The 25,250-nt window shown below is 56.6% G+C and overlaps 1 protein-coding gene across 1 annotated transcript in view; it reads left to right on the top strand.

Annotated features, from left to right (window-relative positions):
• Positions 1-25,250, top strand: part of TMEM132E (transmembrane protein 132E) — a 227,138-nt gene that overhangs the window by 172,360 nt on the left and 29,528 nt on the right. Inside the window, exons 2-3 of the mRNA XM_043531357.1 lie at positions 11,130-12,036; positions 15,048-15,188. Of these exons, the coding sequence (XP_043387292.1) occupies positions 11,130-12,036; positions 15,048-15,188 (1,048 nt within the window). The remainder of the gene's footprint in view (positions 1-11,129; positions 12,037-15,047; positions 15,189-25,250) is intronic.

Here is a 25,250-nt window from a genome sequence, read left to right as displayed (position 1 = left end):
TCAAGCAGTAGCCATGGGTATGTTAGCGGGGACTGGGAGAAGGGCTGGGAAAGATGGTCAGAGGCCTTGTACCACATGGTTCCTGGGTGCAGGGAAAGGAACTGGGAAGATGCATGGCAGGAAAGGAGAAGGCATGTGCCCTGTAAACCCGCAGTGCCACTGCTAAGGAGAGGACCGGGTCCCGCTGGGTCACTCATGCCCTGTCCTGGGCCACGCTCTGGGGATCTGAACACCCCTGCTGGAATCCAGCCACCTGCTGACTGGGATCCCGCTAGGGTGACTGGCGTCGCTTTGTCAGAACAGGTGGGCCCATTTCAGCCACTTGAAAGGGGGCAGGGCAGGAGGTGGGGGAGTGGCTGGGGCAGGCTGTGCCGGGGGGAGGGTGGCGCCAGGGAGGAGTGGAGCTGGCACCGGTGGCACAGCCCTGGAGTAAGGGACCAGGTGCTCAGGAGGGTAGCGCGGGGGCCGATGCTCCAGAAGGGGAAGCAGAGCTGACTGGGAGGGGAAGCCTTGGACAAAGGGTGCCCAAAGGGGCTGTTTCTGGCTCTTCTATTTGCTTGCATTAGCTCAGGAAACCTTCCGAAACCTTCTGGGTGTGGCAGTGTGTGCTTGGGAGCCGAGGTGGAGCCCACGCCCATGCCCGCTAGGTGGGAGCCTCGGGAGCAGGGCGTGCCGGCTTGGCGGGGACAGCGGGGAAGAGGAGGAGGGAGCTGGCCCAGCCTATTGCTGTGGTACCCGAAAGCTGGGGCTGAATGAACGAGGGCCGGCCCGCCCGTTTGCGTCACTGAATCTCTCCGGACGCTGCCCTGAAATCCTAGCACTCCCCTCTCCAGTGCCCACATTGGCACACGATTGCTGGCACTCCTGCAGGTTAATCATAGAATCACAGACTATCAGGGTTGGAAGGGACCTCAGGAGGTCATCTAGTCCAACCCCCTGCTCAAAGCAGGACCAATCCCCAGTTTTTGCCCCAGATCCCTGAATGGCCCCTTCAAGGATTGAACTCACAACCCTGGGTTTAGCAGGCCAATGCTCAAACCACTGAGCTATCCCTCCCCCCAGTTTGCACTGGAGGGTGGCGCTTCATTTGCAGAAATGCAGGGCTGTGAGAACACTAATCGCACCTGTTGCTTTGTTAAGCCTCTGACTGCCAGAGGCCGGGACTGGATGGCAGGGGATGGATCACTCGCTATCTGCCCTGTTCTGCTCATTCCCTCTGAAGCATCCGGCACTGGCCACTGTCGGGAGACGGGACATGGGGCTGGATGGGGACCCAATATGGCCGTTCGTACGCTCCCAGTCTTGATTGTTAACCCCACATGGATACGTTTTGGGGGCACAAGCAATGAAAGCATCCCCCCACCGCCCCAACATCTGGGCTGGGTCTACAATAGACTTGAATTCCCATCGTCTCTCCCACAGCTCAGCTCTGCCGCTGGAAGCAACGCAAGGATCCCTGGTGTAGATCAGCTGACTCCATACCACCAACCCCCCCACCCCCCACCCGGGCAGGTCTAAGTGACAGCCCTAATCCTGTTTATTGTTTGCGTTGCCGTAGTGCCTGGAGAAGATCACACTGGTCCATAGAGTTGTATAGAGACCCGATGTACAGCCTGACCGACCCAGATACCCCTATACTGAGCCCAGCCATGTCAGATGAAAGCATTTCAGTCCTCAGGGGCATGGACTGTTTGGTGCCACGAACAGAGAACAGGAGTGTGCCCAAGTGCCCAGGAGAGACCTGGCTGCCACCAATGCCCAAGGCCCGTGAAATGGGGAGGGGTTTGATTAGGTTAGACATGCCCAGCTGATCTCAGCCGGCCAACCAGCTGCAGGGGAAGGCGAAAAGAAGGCTAATGGCATATTGGGCTGTATTCGTAGGAGCCTTGCCAGCAGATCGAGGGATGTGATTATTCCCCTCTGTTTGACACTGGTGAGGCCACACCTGGAGTATTGTGTCCAGTTTTGGTCCCCCCACTACAGAAGGGTTGTGGACAAATTGGAGAGAGTCCAGCGGGGAGCAACGAAAATGGTCAGGGTGCTGGGGCACACGACTTACGAGGAGAGGCTGAGGGAACTGGGATTGTTTAGTCTGCAGAAGCGAAGAGTGAGGGGGGATTTGATAGCAGCCTTCAGCTACCTGAAGGGGGGTTCCAAAGAAGCTGGAGCTCGGCTGTTCTCAGTTGTGGCAGATGGCAGAACAAGGAGCAATGGTCTCAAGTTGCAGTGGGGGAGGTCTAGGCTGGATATTAGGAAACACTATTTCACTCGGAGGGTGGTGAAACACTGGAATGGGTTCCCTAGGGAGGTGGTGGAATCTCCTTCCTTAGAGGTTTTTAAGGCCCAGCTTGACAAAGCCCTGGCTGGGATGATTTAGTTGGGGTTGGTCCTGCTTTGAGCAGGGGTTGGACGAGATGACCTCCTGAGGTCTCTTCCAACCCTAATCTTCTATGATCTCAGCAGGTCAACCAGCTGCAGGGGAAGGCGAAACCCCCGCAAAGTCCCTGCTGGTCTGAGCTGGGGGAAAATTCCTTCCCGGCCCCCAGTCTGTGATCAATTAGCATGCGAGCAAGGCCCACCAGCCAGGCAGCTCAAAGAGGATTGGCTGTGCCAGCTCCAGGCACCAGCCCGCCCTGCCCAGTGTCCCGTCTCCGGCTGTGGCCAAGGTCTGATGCGTGTGAGGAAGGAGATAAAACACCCCCACCACAAACGGGGAACTCAGAGCCAGCCCCTGCCCCCAAGAGATTGCCGTGGTCTTGGCATTTCAGCCAGTTGAGATAACGGCTGGGGTGTGACACTGTTCAGGGGGAGCAAAGGCCGTAAGGGGATTAAATATGAAATGAATCGGTGATGCTGAACATTCAGGAGACAGAGAAAGGGCTAATCAGAGACTCCTGGGTCTTGTAATAGCTCGTTATTCAGCTGCTGTAGAATCCAGCATGGGGGTCAAAATGCTAGTGGTAGCCTGGGGCCTGTAGGCTGGCCTCTGGGCCACGTTCTCTGTTGCTCCATTCCCATGCTCGCAGCAGGGACAGAGAGGGTACAGAGTACGGTGGTTTTAAATCCCTGTGCCCTCGAGACATGCAGGCCCGGCCTGGCCCCTGGCGTAAATCAGCACGGCCTCAGAGCTGCTCCTCATGGCTCCCTATAGGCCCTGGGAAAGAGCACAACCCTAGTGCCCTGCAATCTGAACACCCCCACCGATTTATCCCCATGCTAACATAGGAGTGGTGTTATATGCCAGCAACACACCTGCCCACTTCAAGGCCTCTCTACAGTGCATAAACGCCCAAAAACACAGCTGAGAGCCAGGCCCGTTTCCCACGATTGCTACCGCTGCGTCAGCCCCCACTGTCTGAGAGATGGGGGGACTCTGCTGTGCCCAGAAAGCCTTAGAGACCCAAGGCTGTACGTGGACCCACAGATGGAGACTGAATAATTCAGCGTCTTTGATTGTCGGGTCCTTCTTCCTGCAGTGGGGAGCAGGACAGATCGGCTGCTTTGGAAGTGAATCTCTCCAGATCCCCAGCAGGTGTAAACTGGCATCACTCCATCGAAGCCAACAGACCTTGGCCAATTTGCACCAGTCAGGCCCCCAGCCAGGTGCATTTCAGGAGGCTGCATGCACCAGGGCTGTCTGGCTCCCAGTGGGGTGAACTATAGGGGTGCAGACCGAGGTGCTGGAGATGAGAGGGGGTGGCGAGAGCTGAGGAACACAGCCTGCTGCACTGACCCGGAGTATGAGAGAGAGTGGCGGGGTTAAATGAACATCGGGGAGGTGGGGATAGAGGGAAGGAAGGACTCGACTGGGGTAATCAACAGGTCAAAAGGCAAACACTAGGGCCAGCCTGCATGATTTGATGGCCAATCACAACATTGTCTGCAGCTGTGTCAGTCTCAGCATGTGAGAGAGACGAGGTGGGCCAGGTGAAAGAGACACTGGCCATTATGCACCGGGCTGAGATGCCCCCAGGGGGACCAGCACCTGCCTTTGGCGCTGGCTGGGGCATGGGACCGGATGCTGCCAAGAGCTCGGCACAGTGGTGAACGTTGCCCCAGGAGAGGGGTGAGCAGATTCCGGTCTCCTGGGCACTGCCAGAGTCAGGGACATCACGAGGGTGGTTTATACCAGCTGGCCCAGACTCCTGGAGTGCCCCGCTGCTAACCCCACCCATCTCAGTCCGCCTGTTGTCCTCTGTCAGTGGTCACTCGGTGTGACAGTGCTACACCGTAATGACACACAGTGAGTTCCCTTCCTCGGCTCGTGTCGTAGTTCTAGAAGAAGACAAGATCGTGTTTGCCTGTCGATTCAGTTGTCCTTATACCTAGGATTAGAAGGATTAGATATTGATTGATAAATGTCAGTAAATGTCAATTTCACCACGAAGCCAGCCAAGGAAAAAATATTTCCCTCCCTGCTCAGCGAAATTTACAAAGAGGCAAGCTAAGAAAAAAGCTACTTGAGAACTTAGGAGAGTTTGATTTGTTTCCTTTCTATATTTTGACCAGAGAGGTTGACAGTTTGTGTTTTACCAGTTATAAATCTCTGCATGGAATCTCAGATATCGACTGTCATTAAATATTTTGATTGTCTGACCTCCCTCTGCCCTCATCATTTTGTACAGCTGTGAACATTTAAACTGATAAAAATCTCACAAATGTCTCCAAAGAAACCTCAAAATTGTCCATCGAAATGACGAAAATATAAAAATCTAATTTTGCCACGCCTAAACCAGCCCCTCGGCATTCCTTATTGGGCATGCTCTCATTAAAAGGCCACTCTCTCCAGCGCTCCTCAGCGCTGGATTCCCCAGGCCTCAGTGCCAGGAATTAGATCTCGGCACCTAACAGGCACCCAGCATATGGAGATCTTCTGAAAATCCATCCCTAGATGGCTACAGCTTTCTTTTCCTTGTGGCATAACATTTGCTGCACTGGGACGAAACTCAGTTTGTGACGGTGGGAATTCCTGGGATCACTGTGTTTCCTTATTTTGAAGATGCCCCCCACATTTGAACTTATTCCATTTGTCTGGTGTCAGCTGCGTTTGTGGATTTTTCAGAAATAAGTGCACATGGCGGGCACAGTTAGTTTGTTCGTTGCTTCCCTTAAGGCCTGGGATGTGTATTGTCTTGGCTGGCTATTTTGAATTTGTCAAGCCAGGCACGTCTCTCAATTTGACATTAGTCCTGGTGGAAGCAGGAACTGGCTCGTTTGAGTTTCCCTTACTAGCTGTTTAATCAACAGGCAGCGATATTGACAAGATCTTCATTACCAGCTAATTGTCCAATGGCCTGCTCTTTAATTCCCTGGTTCGAGACCCAGGGAAGGAAGGAAGGAAGCTGAGTAGATTTAGAATCATTGCTGGTTCCATTCCTTTGTGTGTTAATTAATGGGTCCATTTCTCCCCAGACAGACTGGTAAGGGCCTGTCTTATGTCCTTAATTCTAACCCCTCTGACCTCAGGAGCGCAGTGTCCTGAATGGTGGCCCTGATCTGTTGCCCTGCTGGGCTCCACGGACCTTTTGTGTTATCTTGGCCCCTGGGTTTCATTAATGACAGTTGGTCTGGCCGAATTTTGCTGATTCACACCAGTGAGGATGTAGTTCAAGGATACAAAAGGTAGAAAGCAAACAGGTCCCCTCAGGAGGGGCAGCAAAGACACACTGCCCACCCACCAGGATTTACCCCAGTATCTGCTGGGTAAGTGGGCTGGGCCTGCTCCACTCTTCATCCTCTGCTGAGGCGGGACTGGAGGGGCCTCCACAGCAGCGGGGCTGGGTCTTAACACCCTGTTGAGATGCTTGGGGCAGTTCCCACCCCTGCCTAGAGCAATTGTCTCAGGCTCTCTGCAGACTCAGGCAGAAGTTGCTGTGTTGGTTACTCTTGAGTCACGTTTTTGAGCTTTTTACCACCATTTCCCAGGCTAGAAACTGACCTTGTTTTTTTAATTGGAAGCTAAAAGTCTGGTGTGATCACAGGGCTCTGGAACCTGGAACCCTAAGAACTGGCCTACTGGGCCTATGATTTAAACTGGTCCTGATTCCCCCCTCCAACTGAGTCACGGTGATACTGGGGTGGGCCAGGCCCCAGGTACTAGCATTCCCAGTTCACATCAGTCCCCTCTCCTCATGAACCTTTGCCGTGTGTGTGTGCGTTTGCGTACGGGCCCTCCGAGGTTAACGGGAGGCTGTCCTTTCATTCCCATCCCTCCGGCATGAAACGACCACTCCGTTCCTTCCCTCATTCAAAGGGAGGCAGCTTCCAGTCTGTGCCTCATCCAGGGAGAAAATACGGCCCGGGGCCAGCGAAACAGAAATCAGAGGGAGTGGGCAGGGCTGTGTGGTGGTCCACCCTCTGGAATGCTGCTTCTAGCGGCAGGACCCGATATGCAGCGAGCTGAGGCGAGTTTCCGGGGGCAGAACCGCATGGTTTGCAGCAGGAGATTGATTTTCCAGAGTCGGAAATTTTGCAGGAACAATTCTTTGTGCCCTTTTCCCAGTTGTTAGTGCAGGTGGACGATCGCTGCTGCAATTACTGTAATGTCCGTCTGCATGCCAGCATTTCCAGGAACGGCACCTCACCCTGCATCCTTGGTGCATTAGCTTGTCGCCGTGGCACCGCAGGGCGCTGGGGGTTCATTAGCTTGTCGCCATGGCACCGCAGGGCGCTGGGGGTTCGTTAGCTTGTCGCCGTGGCACCGCAGGGCGCTGGGGGTTCGTTAGCTTGTCGCCGTGGCACCGCAGGGCGCTGGGGGTTCGTTAGCTCGGCACCGTGGCACTGCAGGGTGCTGGGGGTTTGTTAGCTCGGCGCCGTGGCACCTCAGGGGTTCGTTAGCTCGGCGCCGTGGCACCGCAGGGCGCTGGGGGTTCGTTAGCTCGGCGCCGTGGCACCGCAGGGGTTCGTTAGCTCGGCGCCGTGGCACCACAGAGCTCCATGTGGATTTAGGTCACTCTGTGACCCTGCCAGGTTAGGGTCCCCCCCACCCCGCTCTGCCAATGCCCCTCGGTCCTGCCCCGCAGCCTCCCTGCTCTGCCAGCTCTGCCCACTCACCCTGAGCTCATCGCACACGGTCCAGCAGTGACGTTCCCTTAGCGTCCATCGGGACAGACTGACAGTGTCCTGCACCGTCCGGGACACGCCTGGTGGAATGAAGAGGAACGTTGTTGAATTTGGGTTTATCCCTCTGGGGTCCGTGGGGTTGCAAGTGCAGTGGGGTGTGTTAGGGTGGCAGCGTATGGAGCTTGTCTAGGAGGAGGGAGATTCTAATGGATGTCCTCTTTTAACGGCCCTTTGTACCCACGCAACCCACCCGAGGTGCCCATATACGGGCATAATACCGGAGAGCAGCAGAAGACAGGAGTTTTAGGAAGATAGCCTGGTTTTAAAGAGGCTCAGGGACTTCTCCCTGATCCAGCAAACGCAGAGGAGAAGCCCTGAGCCACGGAGGTCCCAATCCTTAGCGAAGGGTTGGCAGGACAGGAGAGGCCCCACAAGCCTAGGGGCTTGCTCTGAGCTGAAGCCTTGATTAGGTGAAAAGCACAAGCAAACCCCATGAGTGGGGCGTGGAAGGACTGCTCCTGCCAGAGCCCACCTTGGGCTGGGGTGGCCAGCATGTACGTGGGTTCTCTGACGGGCTTTAATGCCGTCTCGCTAGCGTTTCTCCCTGAAGAGTATCTAGGCTTGCTTAGAAAGAGTTGTGATAGCTTGTCCCTGCGGGCAGTCCCGCTTGAGCCGGCTCGGAGGAGAAAGCAAGCAGGCCTGCTTGGGCAGACAGCCTTTTGCTGGGGATAACACCTTGGTGGCCGAGAGCTCTCCGGCCTGGAGGGAGGGAGAGAGATGCGGGTCTCCGCCCAAGAGCGGTGACAGCGAAGGGGGCCAGTGGCGTGAGCACGGCTACTCTTGCTGGACCACGGATGGGGTGACGCAGGTGCAGTTGCCCGGAGCTGTGACTAACGTGGTGGCAGCGTTTGTGGGCTGTGTGATCGCATGGATTGTGGAGGGGGCAGCCGCCGTGAAAGCCGGTTACCTAGAAGGGGAAAGCCCAGGGTAACGTCTCCACGGTCTCTGGGGGCCAGGGACAGCAAAGAGAGACGGGGAAATGCGTTATGACCAGCAGAAGCAACACGGACTGGTTGAGCTGTGTGGACAGAGGCAGCTCGGCGCTGGGGTCTGGTTGGAATCGCAGCCGGGCGAGTGGCTGGGTACGGAAGAGGGGGGCCAGGTTCCCAGGGAGCCTCCAGCCTGGTCTCAGAGCCAACGCCCTGGGGGGAAGCAGGGAAGAGGTTGAAAGAGGCAGGGAGCTGGGAAGCCTGGAAATACCGCAGGGAGAAGGGAGGGAGTTGTGGGTCTCTGCCTGAGAAACCTACAGCACCCAGCAGAGTGGGGTTGTGTCTATGGGGTCTGGCAGCTGGAAGGATGAGGGCCTTGCTGGATCCCTGAGGTGCCCTGAACGGTGACACCCATGACCAGAACTCCTTGCCTGGCATTGGGGCTGATGCCTTAGCCCCCTCCCTCTCCAGGCTGCCGAGCTCTCTCCAGGGCGCTGCTCAGAGCCGGGACCTGGGCCCAGGAGCCGTGTTCCCAGGTGCTGCAGAGTGAGCTCACCCCAGGGCGGTGGGGCCGGACTGCCTCGTGGAGACTCCAATCTCCCCATCGCTAAGGGAATAGCCATCCCCCCCAGTGGAGCCGAGCCTGCTGGACCCCTCCTCCCCCATTCCCTGGCTGGGGACTTAGCTCCCCAGTTCGAGCTTTCACTTGAAAAACCACAACAGGCCCGCACCTCCGCCAGTGTGAAGCAGCCCCACCGATCCCAGCTGATTTCAATGGTGCTACCTGGCTTTATACTCCCTGACAGACCTCACCTTCTGTGCCTCCCCTTCGCGGTTGGGCAAGCCTGAAAGCGTGTCCTGGTGCCGCGACATCTGCCTGAGTCTGCAGGCAGCCTCCCCAGCAGCTTGGCAGGCGGGTTGGAAATTCGCGGCCGTCGGAGGACGCCAATTTGTCGCCATGGAAGCGGTTCGTGGTTCGACTTTGTTACAAGTTTGTCAGAGCCCAGACAGGCTGTCCGAAACGTGCTTGATTTCCCTGCCAGCTTGCTCACCCGGCTCCAGCGGCCTGCCTGGTGGGCTGACAGAGTCTGGGAGCACCGGTTCCCTAGCTCCAAGGTTCCCAGGATTCCCAGGGCTTCTACACCCCCAGCCCAGTCAAGGCTTCCACGGTCCCAGCTCCCTGTCAGCAGGCAGGATGCTGGGGAGCCTGGAAGCCCTGGGAGTGCTGGCTCCTCCGCAACCCCAGCTCCCGGCGTCCTCTGCTCCATTCCCTTTTGCGGAGAATTCTGAAGTTTTTCTGTTTCGTTCCAAATCGGAAGGAAACCAGGTTTTGCAACATCAAAATCCTCCTGCCAAACAGCACCGCCTTTCTCCACCCAGCTGCAGTTCGAACCGCTCCTCTCGTCTCAATGGGGGGTGTTACCTCTGAAACCTACCGATGTCCATTTAAAGGACCACATTGCTCTCTGTCGCACTGCTGCCCAGTTTGGCAGTTCCTGCGCTTCTCCCACAAATCCAAACTGCCTCAGCCCACCTCCTCTGGTGCCCAACCCCCACACTGCCTCCTCCCCAGCTGCCCAACCTCCCAGCTGCCTTCTGACTGTGGCTTGGAGCTGCCAGCGCCACCCCCTGACCCCTCACAGTGGGAAAGGGAAGATCAGTGCAAAGCAGATTGCCTCGCAGATCAAAGGAACACTCTCAGGGGCTGTTGGGCTGAGCGTGCTGTTTATTTACATAGTTGCTTCATTAAAAACTCCTCTAATTTTAGCAAAGCTTCCCCCAAATCCCTAGTCTGCCAGAGGCGGCAGGATCCAGGGGCCTGCTGCAGAATTTAGATCTAGCTCCCCACCGAATTGACGGGGCCTTCTTGTTCTTTAGCTTGCAGTAGCATTTAGCAGCCCCAGCCATGGACCACAACTCCATTGTGCTGGGTGCTGTATGTTATTTGTTAGGAGTATTACGGTAACGCCAAGCAGCCTGAGTCAGGGGCCAGGATCCCATTCTGGGGTGCTGTAGAAATCCAGTCTTGATTACCAGTCTGATTCCCTACCCTATCCAAATTCGTCGCTGCATTTTCATTCTGTGTCTCTGGGGGGTTGTCTGGCAAAATCTGGGGGCTCTGAACCAGCTCTGGTGGAGATCGGCATCTCCCCGAATGGGCCCCAGTCTCTCCTTGTGGTTTTCAGAATGCAGTTTTGCCACGGTTTATCTCCCAGTCGGTGTGTCCCCGCGGTGTCCAGTGTGTTTCCTCCCAGAGCCCGCGCTGAGACCTGGGGCGCAGAGCTCTGGCGGTGAAGAGCGGAGTTTGGGAATCAGCGTGGGAGCTTTTTCATCTCCCCCAATAAAAAACATGTGAACACACACACTCACGACCTCGCTGTCCCCACAGCAAACTGCCCCGTGCTGTCAATGGTCTGATGGACGGGGCCGTTTGCCAGGGGGTCGGCTGGCATGGTAAAACTGGCCAGTGGCTTATAGACAGTGACAAACCGCGGAGGGTCTCCCGGGAGGGTCCCCGTGCCTCAGGGAGTTGTGCAGATATTCAGCACTTCAGGGGCTCCTGGAGCTGGGACTCCAGGGGATTGTACAGGTATCGTACTGAGGGGATCCCATTCGCTGGGCCCTTCAGAGCTTTGCCTCTGTGCCCTGGCTGCAATTTTGGATGCTAGTGCTGGAGGTGCCCCAAGGCAGCGCTCCCTTCGCCACACAGACTGCAGGGGGGGTATAAACCCGGCATGGAATCCAGCAGAGATGGCAGGCTGGCTCCTGAGCTGGTGTCCATTTGTGCCTTGGTTTGCCCATCTGTACAATGGGGATAATGATACGGGCCTCCTTTGTAAAGCACTTTGCGATTGGTGGATGAAAGGCGCGGTCACAGTGCTGCTGACAGCGTGGGGGTGTGTGAGGGAGACATGGGGGTACGTGGCGGGTGCAGGACAGTGGTAGAGGCTGGCAGCAGGGGTGGGTGAGGGGCGGCGGGGGCAGCTGGGCCCATTGGCTGCTGGGGGACGGCAATGCACGGGGCGCTCAGCACTCTGTCCTGTCCCTAACCCGCCCTGTCCTCTGTCTCGTTTCCAGCCCAGGGAAAGGTGCCGGCGCCCAGCTCGGAGCCCCCGGAGCCCTGGCCCCCCACGGCAGCCGTGACCCTGCCTGTGAGCTACCGCCTCTCCAACACCCGCCTGGCCTTCTTCCTGAAGGAGACGGGGGTGGGGACGGGGGGGAACGCCAGCGCCCCCCTGCAGCGCTCCGAGCCCTTCGTCGTCTTCCAGACCAAGGAGCTGCCCGTCCTCAACGTCTCGCTGGGGCCCTTCAGCACCGGGCTGGTCCTGCCCAAGGAGCAGCTCCAGCCCTCCAGCACCCTGGAGATCCCCGACCGCCTCACCGTCAACTGGAAGGTGCGAGCCTTCATCATCCAGCCGCGGGTGCTGGCCAGCCAGCCCGTGGTCCAGGTGCTTTTCTACGTGGCGGGCCGGGACTGGGACGACTTCGACGTGACCGACCGGCTGCCCTGTGTCCGGCTGCACGCCTTCCGCGAGGCCCGCGAGATCAAGAGCTCCTGCCGCCTGCAGGGCAGCCTGGCCACCTGCCTGGTGCAGGCCGAGCTGCCCCACGCCTGGTTCGGCCCCTCGGCCGTGCCCCTGGGCAGGAGGAAGGCGCCGGAGGCCCTGGACCTGAGCGGCGAGAGCCAGCAGGCCGAGCTGTACTATACGCTGCACGCGCCCGACGGGGCCGGGGAGTGCCCCGGAGAGACGTCCCCGCGCCGGGGGGGCGGCGCTGCCCGGACCGAGGGCCCCACGCAGCACCCCCTGCTGCGCATTGGCAGCATCAGCCTCTTCCCGCCCCCGCCCACCCAGCGGATGCAGGAGCAGCGGCTGGACGGCAACATCTTTATCCGCCTGCCGGACAAGCCCCTCAAGCCGGGCGAGGTGCTCAGCATCTTCCTCTACCTACTGGCCAACTCCACCGTGGAGCACTTCACGCTCAGGTACGTCCGCGTGGCCGGGGAAGAGCACGCTGACCGCTCCTCTGCAGCCACGGGCTGAGCGCCGAGCCGACGCTCCAGCCTGCCGCTAGGAGGCGCTGTGCTTGCGCCCGGTGCTTGCCCTGAGCGGCTGGCAAATTGCTGCCGTGGCCCACCCCAGAGCGGGCTGCATTTCAGCAGCCAGGGCAGTGAGCTCTCCCAGGTTTGGAAAGGCGTTTGAGGTGCCTAACTCCCGTGGGTTAGGAGGCTGGATGGGTTCGGGGGGTGGATGGGGGCGTGAGGTGCTGCAGGAGAGGGGAGTGGGGGTGGAGCTGTGGGGTCCAGAGTGGGCGTGGCCAGAGAGTGCTGCAGTGGGTGGGTGGGTGCTGGAGGGGGCGGGGTGGCAGAGCAGTAGGGCACTGGAGGGGAAGGGTGGGCAGGGCTTTAGGAGGCTGGCAGGGGGGGAACGGGGACTGGGTACGGGGCCTGCATACACGGCCGGCTGCCCAGGGCATACAGCCCATGCGGTGGAGAGGAGGGGGAGCTGGCACTGGGACGGGGAGAGGGACTGATCATAGCGGGGCGGGCAGCCACGTGGGCAGGGTGATGGGCAAGCAGGGTGGCTGTATGGGGGAGGGTTGGGACCAGCTGCTGGCAGGAGGGTGTGGATAGAGGTGTAGGGTGAAGATCCATTTAGTCTAGACTCAGAACAGGACCCTGCCGTGCACGGTCATCCTGCAAGGCGCTGAGCACCTTCCCGCAGCCCCCCCAGGGGAGCGCTCAGCGTCTGGCACATGGAGCCCAGCATGCTGGCATCACGCCCTTCCCTAGTCCCAGAACGGGCATCACACTTCCTGGCTTCCTTCCCAGCCAGTCCGAGCCTGGAGTTCCTGCCCTGCCCACTCTCCCTTCAGCAGCACCCTTGGGGGGCCCCGCCACCACGCCTGCCCTGGTCTGGGTTCAGCGCTTGGGAAAGAGAAGGATTTGTGGCCTCATCGACCTGGAGAGCCGTGCCTTGCTAGCCAGGTCTGGATCCCAAGACCGCACAGCTGATGTCCCTTAGCGCTGGCCTGCAGCTTCCCGCTATCCCCCACCCACCCCATCCCAGATCTGCCAGGGCCCCTCCTTCCTTACCCCTGGCCCCTGCCATGCCAGCCCTGAGCCAGGCCTGCCCATCATGCCCCGATACACCATTGTGCTTGGAGACTGCCTTGGAATTGGGTTCCAGACAGACATGGCACCACAGAGCTGTGGAAAAGCATAAGCCAGGTGCCCAGAGCCCTGTGGTGACAGCTCCTGGTTCACTGAGCCCTTGATTCGAGCCTGAACTTTGATCCCTCTCTTTGGTGATATCCCACTGATGTAATGGTACAAAGATGGGCACGGCTGGTCAGGACATTTGTAAACGAAAGAGCCCGATGCGAAAGAGATGGGAAAGGGAGCACCATCCCCACCAGCTAAATTCTCAATGCACCCTCCTAATAACACCACCCCAAGCCATCGCGCCGCTGCGGGCTTCCCGGGGCCCATCGGCACAGCGGCTCTCTTGCTGGGAGTTCACTGATCTGGGTTTCGTTCGCTCGGTTCCCGTCCTGTCAGGGCCTCGCGGGAGGGGAGGGACAGCGAGGGGAACAGACTGTAGGAATCTCCTTGGAAGCACAGCAGAGGACGGGGGATTGAGCTGCAGAGGGAGCTGCCTTCTCTGCCCGTTGGTAGTGGGACAGCGCCCCTTTCTCCCAGGTCTGCGCTGGTGAAAGTCTCTCCGGCATCCCACGGGCGATGAGCTGGGGTCGGGGGTCCTTGATCCAGGTCCCAGCAGGCCACAGAACCGCTCACCGCCGCTGGCTGTAATTGGCAGTCAGGGACCCCCGAGTCCCCCTGCGGGCCTCTGTATTGCAGTCCCACCGAGGGAGGGTGGCGAGGGGAGGATGGGCCCAGGGCTGGTGGAGGGCGGGGCAGGGAGTCTGCTTTGCCGCTGACTGCCCTGGACCTGCGCGGTGCGTCCGAAGGAGGGAGCCATCCCCCAGGGCTTGCCTGGAAATAAACCTTGGTGCACGCAGCCCCGTCTGCCCGGGCAGCCCTACAATAACAATGTAAGGAGTGTCCCGCAGTGAGGGCTGTAGCCTGGCCCTCGAGAGACCCCTGTCCTTCCCCAGACTCCCCGTGTGCCCTGGGGTATGACTGCACCTTGGGTAGCACATGGTGCCGCATCCTCACAACTGAGAGCTGCAGACACCACTGCTGCGAACATCGCCCGCCCCCAGGCTGGGACCTTGGGCCCGTTGCTTCCACACACGCAGAACTCGCCCGCTTGAATTCAAGGAGACCTTTCCTAGCTGGTAGCAGCAGTAAGTCTGTTATCCGTTGTGTGGGCCAGTCTCTCCCTTTCACACCAACACAGTCAGGACACACCCTGCCCAGACCCGTAGGCAGCATCCTTCACCCCTGCACCACCGCAGTGCACTGAACTATCTCTCCGGGCTGCCCCCTAGCCTGCCTCGGCCCCCGGGCACCACATGCACACGCAAAGCCGGGCCAGCGCAGACGTTCTCTAGCTCGACTGCAAGATACGGGCTGGATGCAGGAATCACTGGCTGAGGTTCTCTGGCCGGGGTGATGCAACGGGTCAGACTAGCTGAAATAAGGCCCTGCAAAGCTGAGTAATACAGTATTAGCCACCTTCAGTCACTGCCAGGCTGGGCGAGATTTGGCCTGGCTTTCATAGCCCCTGAATAACACCTCTCTCACACTAACCTCGAAACGCAGTATCACCTCCGTCTGCCAGTGGGGAAACTGAGGCAGAGAACGCCTCTTTCCTGAGTTCCAGTCTGGTGGCCTACCTCTAACCCTAATGGCTACTAGCTTCCCCCAGCTGAATACTGGCCAGTAGCCGCAACATTGTCCGCCGCGCTCCCTGGGGGAGGGACAGTGCTCCGGGACCCGATGGCCCTCCCCCCGGTGCCGTTCCCGCCGTGTGTGGCCGCTGGCAGGCGGCCGTGCGGACGTGAGCCTTGCTCTCCTCTCCGGCTCTGCAGGGTGAAGGCCAAGAAGGGCGTCAACCTCGTCAACACCAAATCCAGGAACCTCCAGTGGCTGGTGAACTCTGAGCTGCTGATGGGCGGGAAGCACTCCACAGCCACTGTCGACGTGGCCAAGATAGACGGCGCACTGCCTAGGTAAGCGCCTCGCCACTCCCCCTTCTCTGTCTCGACGTCAGGGTCTGACCGAGCCACGGCGTCGGGAGGGATTTCCCCCTGCTCGGGTTGGCAAGGATGGGTTCTTTGCCTTCCTCAACAGTCTGGGGCGCGGGTCATCTGCTGGGATCCTCTGGACGCGTCTCACCTAGTCAGCTCCCTGCCGCGGCATTGGTGTCCCTCGTTCCCTCGCGTTCTCTGCCTCCGGCACACCGTGGCTTAGTCTCCAGGGGGCTGCCTTTGGGCTCCACGCGGGTTGACAAGAGATCTGGTGGCCCCTTCCGACCCCAGACTCCATGACTCACTCGCTGCGGCGCCCCTCTGAGGGGCCTGACCGTGGCGGTCTGTATCCGTCCGCTGCGACACGGCCCTTGGCACTGGCTGGCTAGGCCCATTCTGCGTCCAGGAGCATTGCAGGGGTGGGGGCAGCGTTTGTGGCTCATTGCAGGGTGGGAAGAGAAGCGGGGTCTCGTGTTGCCCTGAGGCAGCCCCCAAAGTGGTTGGCCTTGAAGAAAGACCTGTCTCCACCTCCTAGGCCAAGGGCTCTGGAGGGGTGTTGCATTAATTTAGATGGACTAAATGGGCCACAGATGTTACCGTAACCCAGACACTGTCCAGCGTTACACCAGGTCTGGGGTGTGGCGTCCAGACAGCTTGGCCTGCTCTGACCCATGGCGAACACACCATGAAACAGCCTCGGAACCGGTTCTTAAAGATCCAGAGAAGAAGGAAAAGCAGCGAAAGCCTTGGCAGTGGGAAGCGTTCCATCAGGCTTTTCATTGTCACCTCATCCCTTGGTCTCCTCCCCTTCAGCGGGAGAGAGCGTTAGAAGGGAAAAGCCCCTTGTCTGATCATCTGGCCGATGGTGTTGAAGCTGGTGACAGTTGTCCTCGCGGGGAAAGGGAAGAAGCGAGCTGAGCTGGGCTGGAGCTGCTGTTACAGCCCGATCCTGTTTCATCCCGGGGCAGCTGGGATTCAGCTAGAGCTGGTCGGGGTGCTGCTGTCATCTGGGTCCCTCTGTCTGGCCTGCGCTCGCCGGGCCATGCCCCTAGATTAGAGCGAAGAGGGTCCAGGGTCCCAGGACATGGGGGGCCTGGAAGCTCTCTCCAGTAGCCTCTGTCTGTTCTTCTCCCTGTTCCTTGCTCCCCACGTCTCTTTCTTTTGGAGCCCAAGAAGGCTGTGATGGGCAGAATAGCCCAGCCCCTTGTTGCTTTGTCCCCCAATTAGGCCTGATGTCTGACAGACTAGATTTGGGTCATTAATTTCCAGTTCCACATCCCCTGCTTGTCATCAGCGTAAGTTCAACACTCCGTGGACCACAACGTGGCCTTTTCGGTTCAGACTAGCCCGGTTTCTCTTCGGCACGTTTCCCCATCAGCGTTTGCTGTCGCAGGTTGTGATGACGTTTTTGAAACTTTTGCTCACTTCTTACACTTAAACTCCCCATTAGCATGACTGTGTCAGCCCTGTTATCCCCACAGAGGCACGGGGAGGGGGTACCCGGGTTCCCCAGGCCCAGGGCTGCTCCGCTCTGTGCCTCGTAACGCCCGGCTGCCCCTCACCAGATGCACCAGCACTCTAGGGCCCACAGAGGTGCAGGGGGCGAGGAGACCTGCCCCCAGGCCCCTGGGAATGCAGTAGCCCAGTCTGGCTGCCTCCCTCCTGCATGCAGGGTCGTCCCATGGAAAGATCACAGGGGTCAGTAAAAAAAAACACCCGCCCTGGCCCCTTGGCATCAGCTGGGGGCTCCCCTGCCCCAGACCTGCCTGCGTTGCATTAGCTACCAGGCCACTGGTTGAGTTTTCCACTGTCAGGCCACTGACATCCAGCCGCCAGCACATCTGGCTGGCTGCCATGGAGGGGATCCTTCCAGGAAACAGCCTCTCTCCATGCTGGTAGTTTGGAGCGTTTGGATGCTGAGTTTTTTTGGGGCGATAGGAGAACTTCAGGGCCCGCATGTGCTCGGGATCTGGGTTGGGCTTTTTAAATCATAATCCCGGTGTGGAGTTCCCTGTCTCACCTCCCCCACGCAGCTCACATTTCTCCCAGGAGAGCCCCGTCTCTCTGCCTAGCCGCACATACCCCCAGCTGTCCATCCGTCCCCGACGAGACCCACCAAAGCTCATTTCCTGCCAGCCTCACCGTGTGAGCAGTGACACCTGGAGGTCACCCTCGAACACACCCGCATCCTGCGTCTCTTATCCCCCACTCCGAGGAGGGAGGGCATCCATCCCCGGTGAGTGGGGTCTCCTTGCAGCAGGCTTCCCCTTTAAAATTTGGCGTGTGCCTGTACCTTGCCGGCTGCCCTCCTTCCCTGAACATACTGCCCAGAGCTGCACGCAATGCGCACGTGCAGGGCCTTGCACGGACGCCGATCGCCCGGCCTGCACGTGTTGGAGCTGATAGACTGGCCCTTCTGATCGAATGCATCCGTTCAGCATGTTAGCCCACAGGAGAGCTCATTATCTCTGCACAACAGACCTGAGCGGAGCTCCTCGCGCTCGCATCCAGGCAGCGGCCCTGCTCCGGTCTGCACGGGGCTCAGAGGCAGCCACGCTCGATGGGCCACCTGGGGAACCCTGCCCTCCCCAGGTATACTCCCATCCCCTTCCCCAAATTCCACTCCATCCCCCTGCTCTCCAGCCGGCCGGCCTGGGAGCTCAGCAGAGCCGGGAGGGGATGGAGAGGCTTTGCTATTCACTGGGACCCTCTGCCCAGTGCACTGTGCTTAGGTGGGGTCCCAGTGCGGGGCTGGCTCTTTAAGCACGTGGGCATTTGGTGACTCCATCAGGGATCTGTGCCCTGGGCCTAGGACCCACCCGGCCTACCCCAGCAGGGATCTATCCCCAGGCCTCTCACGTCTCTTGCTGACAAGCTGATAATTGGGGAAGGAGAGGATGCTACCTTCCCCTTAAACCGCTCCGATCCCCAAAGCAGCCACATGAGTCTCCAGGACACAGGGACAATGGGGGCAGGTTGCCTGCCCAGTGAGATCTTATCTGGGCACCACACGCTCCCCTAGATACCCGGGCAGATCCCACTCAGGGGATTAGCCTGGCCAGCTCTGGTGGCCTGTCTCCCACAGTGCTGCCAAGGACGGTGTGAGAAACCCCATAGCCTAGAGGTGTGCAATAACCTGCCCTATAGGGAAGCATCTCCCAAACCACAGGCAGCTATGCCCTGGCAGCTGGGATGGCACTGACGGTGGGTTGTGCAGTGGCAAAGCTGTTGGTTCCCAGGAAGAGGCTCTCCGGCCCACGGGGGCATGGGGCCAGCTTGGAGGCAGAGTCCATCAGGGGTTGGGATCCTCTGGCTGGTTTAACAGGGCCGGGGCAGAGTTTCTGGACGGAGCACTGATCACGGACGCTGCCCCTTCGCGCCTGTGTCTGGGGAGACGCCAAGCCGGGGCTGTTGCTTTGTGCCGTGTGGGAATGCATGGGGCAGGATGGCCGTGGGGAGCCCCGTGCCCAGTGAGACCCAGCTGGGGCCTGCAGAATGGCAGTGGGCCAGGAGACGATCCAACGGGAACCCCAGCAGGCTCTGTTAAAACCCTCCCGTTGAACTCGCTTAGTTCGTAGGGGCCTCTGCTTCTACGGGCAGCTCCTTAGCCCGGGAATTAGAAGCCCCAAGAGGCAATAGGTTGCTCTGGGTGCTAGCTAGAGGCACTAGAGATACGGGGGCCCAGGGGGCCAGGTTACAGGAGTGTGGGGCAGGTGGGGGTTGGGAGCTGGAGTTTCCTGCTCCTTTGAGAGCATCCATTCTGCGAGATTAACCCTTTGTGCCATGCAGCAATCACAAACCCCTGCAGCAGGGGAACAGACAGGGATCGGGGCCTGCTCAGGGATTGCCCCTTCGTGCCTCTCATCTCTGCGGCTGGGTTCTCGCAAAGCTAACGCCGAGGACTAATGGCATTGCTCAACCCAATCCCGGGCCTGCCCTCTACCAGTTGACGTGGTGTGTAAGGGCTAATTCTGTTCAGCTCGCCCGGTGGGAATGCCTGATAAGTGTTTGGTGTGAGGGAGTTTTTAATTGAAAGAACAGCTTGTGAATTCCTTGAGGAAAGACAAGTCCAGATGCTCAGGAGAGATTCCTCAGCCTTGAAGGGGGACTGAAAGCTAAGCTGGAAATAGAGGTAGGCTTAGATGTAGGCACTGGACACCCCTTATGCCCAGTCTGGGGGAGCTATTGGCCACCATCATTGGTTTTAATCTGCCGTAGTTAATAATCCAATGGCACTTCACAGTTTGCTAAAAGAAACCCTAGAATGTGCATTTCTGATGAGGAGGTTTACTTGCAGTATATTAATCAGCCACTAGATGGCTCTGTGATGTAGAGTTCCAGGATCTGGTCCCTGGGAAACAAAGGCAACCAAGCTGGAACTCAAGTTGTGTGGAAGCATGTTTATTTGCACCTATAGCTGCTGTCGATTTCTTTAGTAAACACCTCCTGCTTAGGAAGATCTGTGTCCCTCCATCCCATGATGGTGCCAGATACTTAAGCACCCTGAGATTTCCATAGTAAATCAGGAAGTGATGGAGGATTTCACAGGGTGGGAAAGAAAGAACATCATTGTTACCATTACTTATTTATTAAATATCATTAATATAGCAAGTCACACTCACACAGCTCCTTACAGACATCAGTTAACATAAGAGCCTGGCCTCTAGGAGGTTACTGATCCAGCTAACTTAGCAACAGTTAAATCAGTTGTGATTTATGTTCAGAAATAAATAATTATTAATTGTCACGATTAATTAATTAACTAATGTGTGCAGCGGTAGCTCCTGGGGGCCCCAATCAAGGTCTCATTGTGCTAGGTACTCTGCGTAAACATAAAAGGAGACAGTCTCATCGCTGGAGAGCTTAAAATCTAGTTAAGAAAAATTGACTAAAACTGATTGCCGTAGGAATGTCCACTTCAGCAGTTCACCTCTAAGCCCATGGGGCAGGCTGGGCTTGGACACAGGGACATGCAGCAGAAGTGAACGAAGAAAGGGAGCGGGAACGGGCGCCTCATTGAGCTTGAAGCATTAGATAATTCAATACACACATCTGCATTCGAGACCCAAGTGAGTGTGCAGCTGCCCTTGTATGGGTGTTAACCTCTTCAGCAGGGGGCTCTGTAGAGCACACTAAACGAACACGCCATCCTCTCAAGCAGCTGATGCTAAGCAGTGTCAGACACAGGACGCTGGGATAGGTGGACCCCTGGTCTGATCCGGTGTGGCTGTTCCTGTTCTGTTCTTGTTTATGTGGGAGTAAATCCAGAGTCACTCCCATTGACTTCAGCAGCCAGAGCTGGTGGAACCATTTACATGATCAATTTCACATTATCCTCCTAATTAATGATTCAGCTACAATATGGTGGGTTTGTAACATGCTGCTAAAATGTGTTATGCGTCCTCTTTCAGTGGCCCGTCTACGGAAAGGGTTACAACCTACTACTGCAACTAGCTAAAAGAGTTATTGTATTCCTTCAGCTCACATGCTTGTGCTTTTGGAGCTGCAGATCTTTGATGCAAACCCTGCTGACAACCCATGGGAGTGAGGATGTGGGGACAGTTTCATTATTTGCCCAGCTACGTAAGCTGGGTGAGTTGCTCAAGGCTGTTTGCAAACACACACAGTTCCGGGCATTTTTTCAAATGCGCTGTTGACAAATAATCATATTTTTTTCCAGTCTTCACCGATCTGGAACCTAACTAGGAGCCCAGTTATGAGCAGCAAGCCTGCACCTGTCCATTAGACCTGCTAGTGCCCAGGAAAGGCGATGAGGTCCCTAATTTGGTTCCTGAACCTCAGTGATGTGTTCACATGTGTATAACGTGGATTCATTGAAAAATGTCCAGATTGCAGTGCTTTGCATTGCACTGTGAGTGGGTTGGGGGCAGAGATCCCTGTGGCTGCGGAGGGATAGGACGGGGAAAGAGGGGACGTCTGGAGGCTAAGCGAGGGGAGGGGGACAGCCGGATCACCCTAGGATTATCTGTTTCTGGGCCCATTCCTGCCCACCTGGGTCCCTCAGCCTGATCCTGAGCATGACTACAGCTGCTCCAGCATCTCTGAATCCCACTCTCACTCCCCACACAGCCCCGAGTGTGCAGGAGAACGGACGCAGAGCCCCCAAAATACTTCAGTTGAGTATTGTGCTTCCCAGCTTCCACCACCCTTGTGTTGCACTGCCTATGGATCCGACTAACGAGTGAGAGGTTTGGATTGTTGGGAATGAAGGTTCCTCTTGTTTGGTGCAATTTGTGGAAAACTTCAATCCAAAGGAAAGGAGCGATGGCAGGACACAGCAGCTAATGGCAACAAAGAGCACAGAGACCCAATCGCATAGCAGCACAGGGAACCCGGGTGCAAAGAGAGTGGACATAGCATAGTGCATTGATCCTAGTAAAAGATCCTGACCCTCAATATCCTGGGCCTACAGGGGGTGCTCAGCATCTTGCAGGTTCAGGCCCAGACACTTTACTGGAATTGATCAAAACATGGAATTTTCATCCCGTGGGAAACTCCAGAATATCAGAATGTTTTCTGACATCGAGACAAAGTACAGAAATATCAAAATGTCTCATGGAATGGAAACCGCTGAAGAATGTCTATGGGCAATGTGTACATGAAATGGGACTCCCATGATGCACCACAGGAGCTCAGCCACAGGGAGAGATCACAATGCATCATGGGAGATGTAGTCTAGGGCATGCTGGGGTCATGAGGGATGTGGAACTACAACTCCCATGAGGCACAGTGACAGCTCAGCCATGAGCCAGATCATGGTGCATCATGGGAAGTGTAGTCCTTTTGGGGAGCAGAGCTCATAGAGGACACTGGGGACTGAGATGCCTGGAACTACAGCTCCCATGAGGCACCACAGAAGCCGAGACAGGCATAGATTTATTATTGATCTGAAATTAAATGTTTCATTTTGATTTCAGCGAAACCCCATTTTCCAACAGGAAAACACTGAGCAGGAAATTCATTGACCAGCCCTGCTGTCTATTCCTATAGCAGCTGGGGGGCCCATTGTACCAGGCACTGCACAAACCCACAGTGAGAGACAGTCCCTCCCTTGGTGAGCTCACAGTCTAGCTGGACAAGGCTGCAGCTGCATAGCCCCGCTTCCTCTGCTCCCACAGCAGCCAGGGGTTCTGGTGTAGGACAGATCCCAGGAAGCCGGGTCTTTAGCCCCCTTTCACAGCTCCAGCTCACACACAGCAGCTACTCAGAGAGCCCAGGCGCCGGCCGTAGGGTGTGAATTGGCTTAGTCCCACTAATTTTAATAAAGCATCGTCAATTCACAGTAGCTGGGGAGCTGACCCCTGGTACGTCAGGGCATGCACGTCATGTGGGTTACAGAAGATGTGAGGACATCAGGATGCCACCAGCAGGTCTAGCCTGGCATAGCACATACTCCCTACAGAGGCTGGTTCCCCACTTGCACCGTGTGTAACCAGCTGCAGCTGTTAAATGCTACCAAGTCCAGATGGCACTTGCTATGCATGGGTGTCAAGGGCTATTCAGGGTGCTGGCAGGAAAGGATCAGATCCAAAAGACACAAGACCCTGACTGAGCAGATTGCACCAAACCATTGGTTCTAGGGAGACATTAGTTTTCACCAGTGTTACCATCTCCTGAGGTAGCCTTTATACAGCGCTTTGACGATTGTGAGAATGAAATCGCCCCCCGGCCCTGCCCCACAGCTCATCTTGTCCTTACCAAAATGAACCGATCCGGTGTTTCCAAAATGAATGTTTGTGGAATCTCCATTCCGGGGGACCATTCAACCTTTTCAACTTTTCCTCCGATTTAGAACAAAAACAGATTTTGAAATGACAGGATTTCTCATGGGGCAGATGGTCCATGACCCCCTCACACACACACACTTTGCCTCAACTCTGATTGGAACTTACCAGCTCTTGGGAAGCTCTGTAGGGCAGGGCAGATCCCCTGAGCTCTGCCACCCGGTCAGCACCCCAGGGATTGAAACCTTTGCAGCTCCTCCCTCCCCTGAAAATTGAGCCTGCCTTTGGCTGCCTTGAGATGCGGGGAGGGGGGGCTGACACTCAGCTCTCACCCTTAGCTGGCTGGGGGAGCGTTCACCATGCTAAATCCTGATCATCTTCCTCTCCCCGCTGCTTGGGGCTGGGATTCCCAGGGCACGAACCTGCCTTCCTTCTGTTTCCCTGAGTGCAGATGTTAGCAGCTGGAGCAGTGCAGGGTTATGAAAGCAGCACCCGCTAACATGGAAGTCCCTAGATCCCAGAGGGTGAGTGGCTCTTTATCTGGGAGCTAGGGAGGTTTTATGGCAGTAATATTTTCTTTTAATGAGATGAAGGGCTGGCCAAAGGAAGGAGAAATGCTGACGGGCTTCCCAACCCCCCCCCCCTCCCCCACCCCCACATGCAGATTAAAATGAGCCTTGAAAGGTTAGAGACGGAAGATGAATTTAAAGTGATTACAATCACCTTTTAGGAAAACAACTTGATCAAATATGAATGTAATGGAAAGTATAAATGACTTAAGCCCATTTTCCCCTCAGCATAAAAGGGTTTAATGGTTCTTGGCATTTGAAGCCAGTGTAGGGTTGAGTTCAAAGGTTTCTCCCTGCAGAAGGCGCTGCAGGGAGCAGAGTAGGAGCAGTTACTCCAGTCCCAACTTGTCCCAGCAGGGGGTGCTGTGGGGAGTGGGGGAGTCATGCTGGCTGTTGCGGGGAGCACCTGGTTATTCCCCAGAAGGAGACGCTGTAGGGAATGGGACACAGCACTGTGGGGTCGCTCCCAGTTATTCCTGTCCCACCCTCTCTGCGGGCGATGGGACAGGAACTCTGTGAGGAGACGCGCCTTCGGGACGGGATTTCGCACAACAGCAAACTTCGGCAAAGGAGTGTTGAACTCTGCCAGTCACGTACCGAAAAGACTGCACCAGGCTGGGTGAGAGCACAGGGCCAGGTGCCAGGGAGTCATGGATTGCAAGATGACAGGCGTCTCTGGGAGCTGAGAGTAGAAGGCTCACTCCCATATTTTTTCTCCTTTTGTTCATTATATATTTATAGGAGTGAAACTGGCCATGTAAAACATCCCCAGATCAATGGTGCATTCTCAATAAGTGTTACACAATGAGAAATCAATTGCTCATCAGCTGCAGCCCGCTCAGACCTTAGATGTTAATTATTTCTCTAGGAAAGGGACAATGCCAGGTCAAAAATCATATGGATATATAAAAATAAAGATCAGCCTGGCTTAGCTTATAAATGATCCCTTAGATTGTTAACGCTGAAAGCATTTCCAAAATCTCCCTGACTTTTTCCCCAGGTCAGCGCTTTGAATCTGGTTTCTATTTCTCTCAATGGGCAGCGAGAGTCATTTTCACTTTTGAGCCTAGTCAGCGTCACTTCCTGATTCTAGGGACAAACCTCTGGTGCAAAAGTGGAGTCCACAAATGCTTGGTCCGCATCACCCTTGTGCCCTCTGCAAGCCCCGTGGCCAAATGCAATGATTGTGGAGACAGGTAAGAAAGGGCGTGGCAGAGCTATCCAAAGTAATGAATGGTGTAAGGAAGGGAAATCCAGAGCTTGTGATTGCCCTGGCTCATAACACAAAGACGGGGACATTCAGTGGAAAGAAGGAGATGTAATAGGGATAAAAGGAAATGCTTTTAAATACAATTAGCCTGTGGAACTCATGGCCACAATAAGTAGTGCTGAAGCCAGGAGCTTAGCAGGTTTCAAAAGAGGATTGGACATTTATATGGATGGTGAGAATATCCGGATTACAGAAAGGGTTAAAACTCAGCAGCTTGGGAGGCATATAAACCCTCCTACTTCACGGCTTGAGCCAGTGTCTAACCAATGGGGCTGGTAGAATAGGTTTTGTCTGAGGCAGGTTATCCCCGAACTGCCTCCTTTGGGGTGACTTGCGTTTCCCCTGCGACAGCTGGGACTGGCCGTGGATGGAGACAGGCTGTTAGACTGGCTGTGTCCAGTATAGCAAGGCCTTGGTCACAGACGTGTATTGCAATCTACACACATTGTGGCTTGGATTC

The sequence above is a fragment of the Chelonia mydas genome, chromosome 17 (assembly GCF_015237465.2).
Source record: "Chelonia mydas isolate rCheMyd1 chromosome 17, rCheMyd1.pri.v2, whole genome shotgun sequence".
Lineage (NCBI taxonomy): Eukaryota > Metazoa > Chordata > Testudines > Cheloniidae > Chelonia > Chelonia mydas.
Note: the sequence above shows the minus strand (reverse complement) of the source record. Positions and strands in the feature narration are given on the sequence as shown.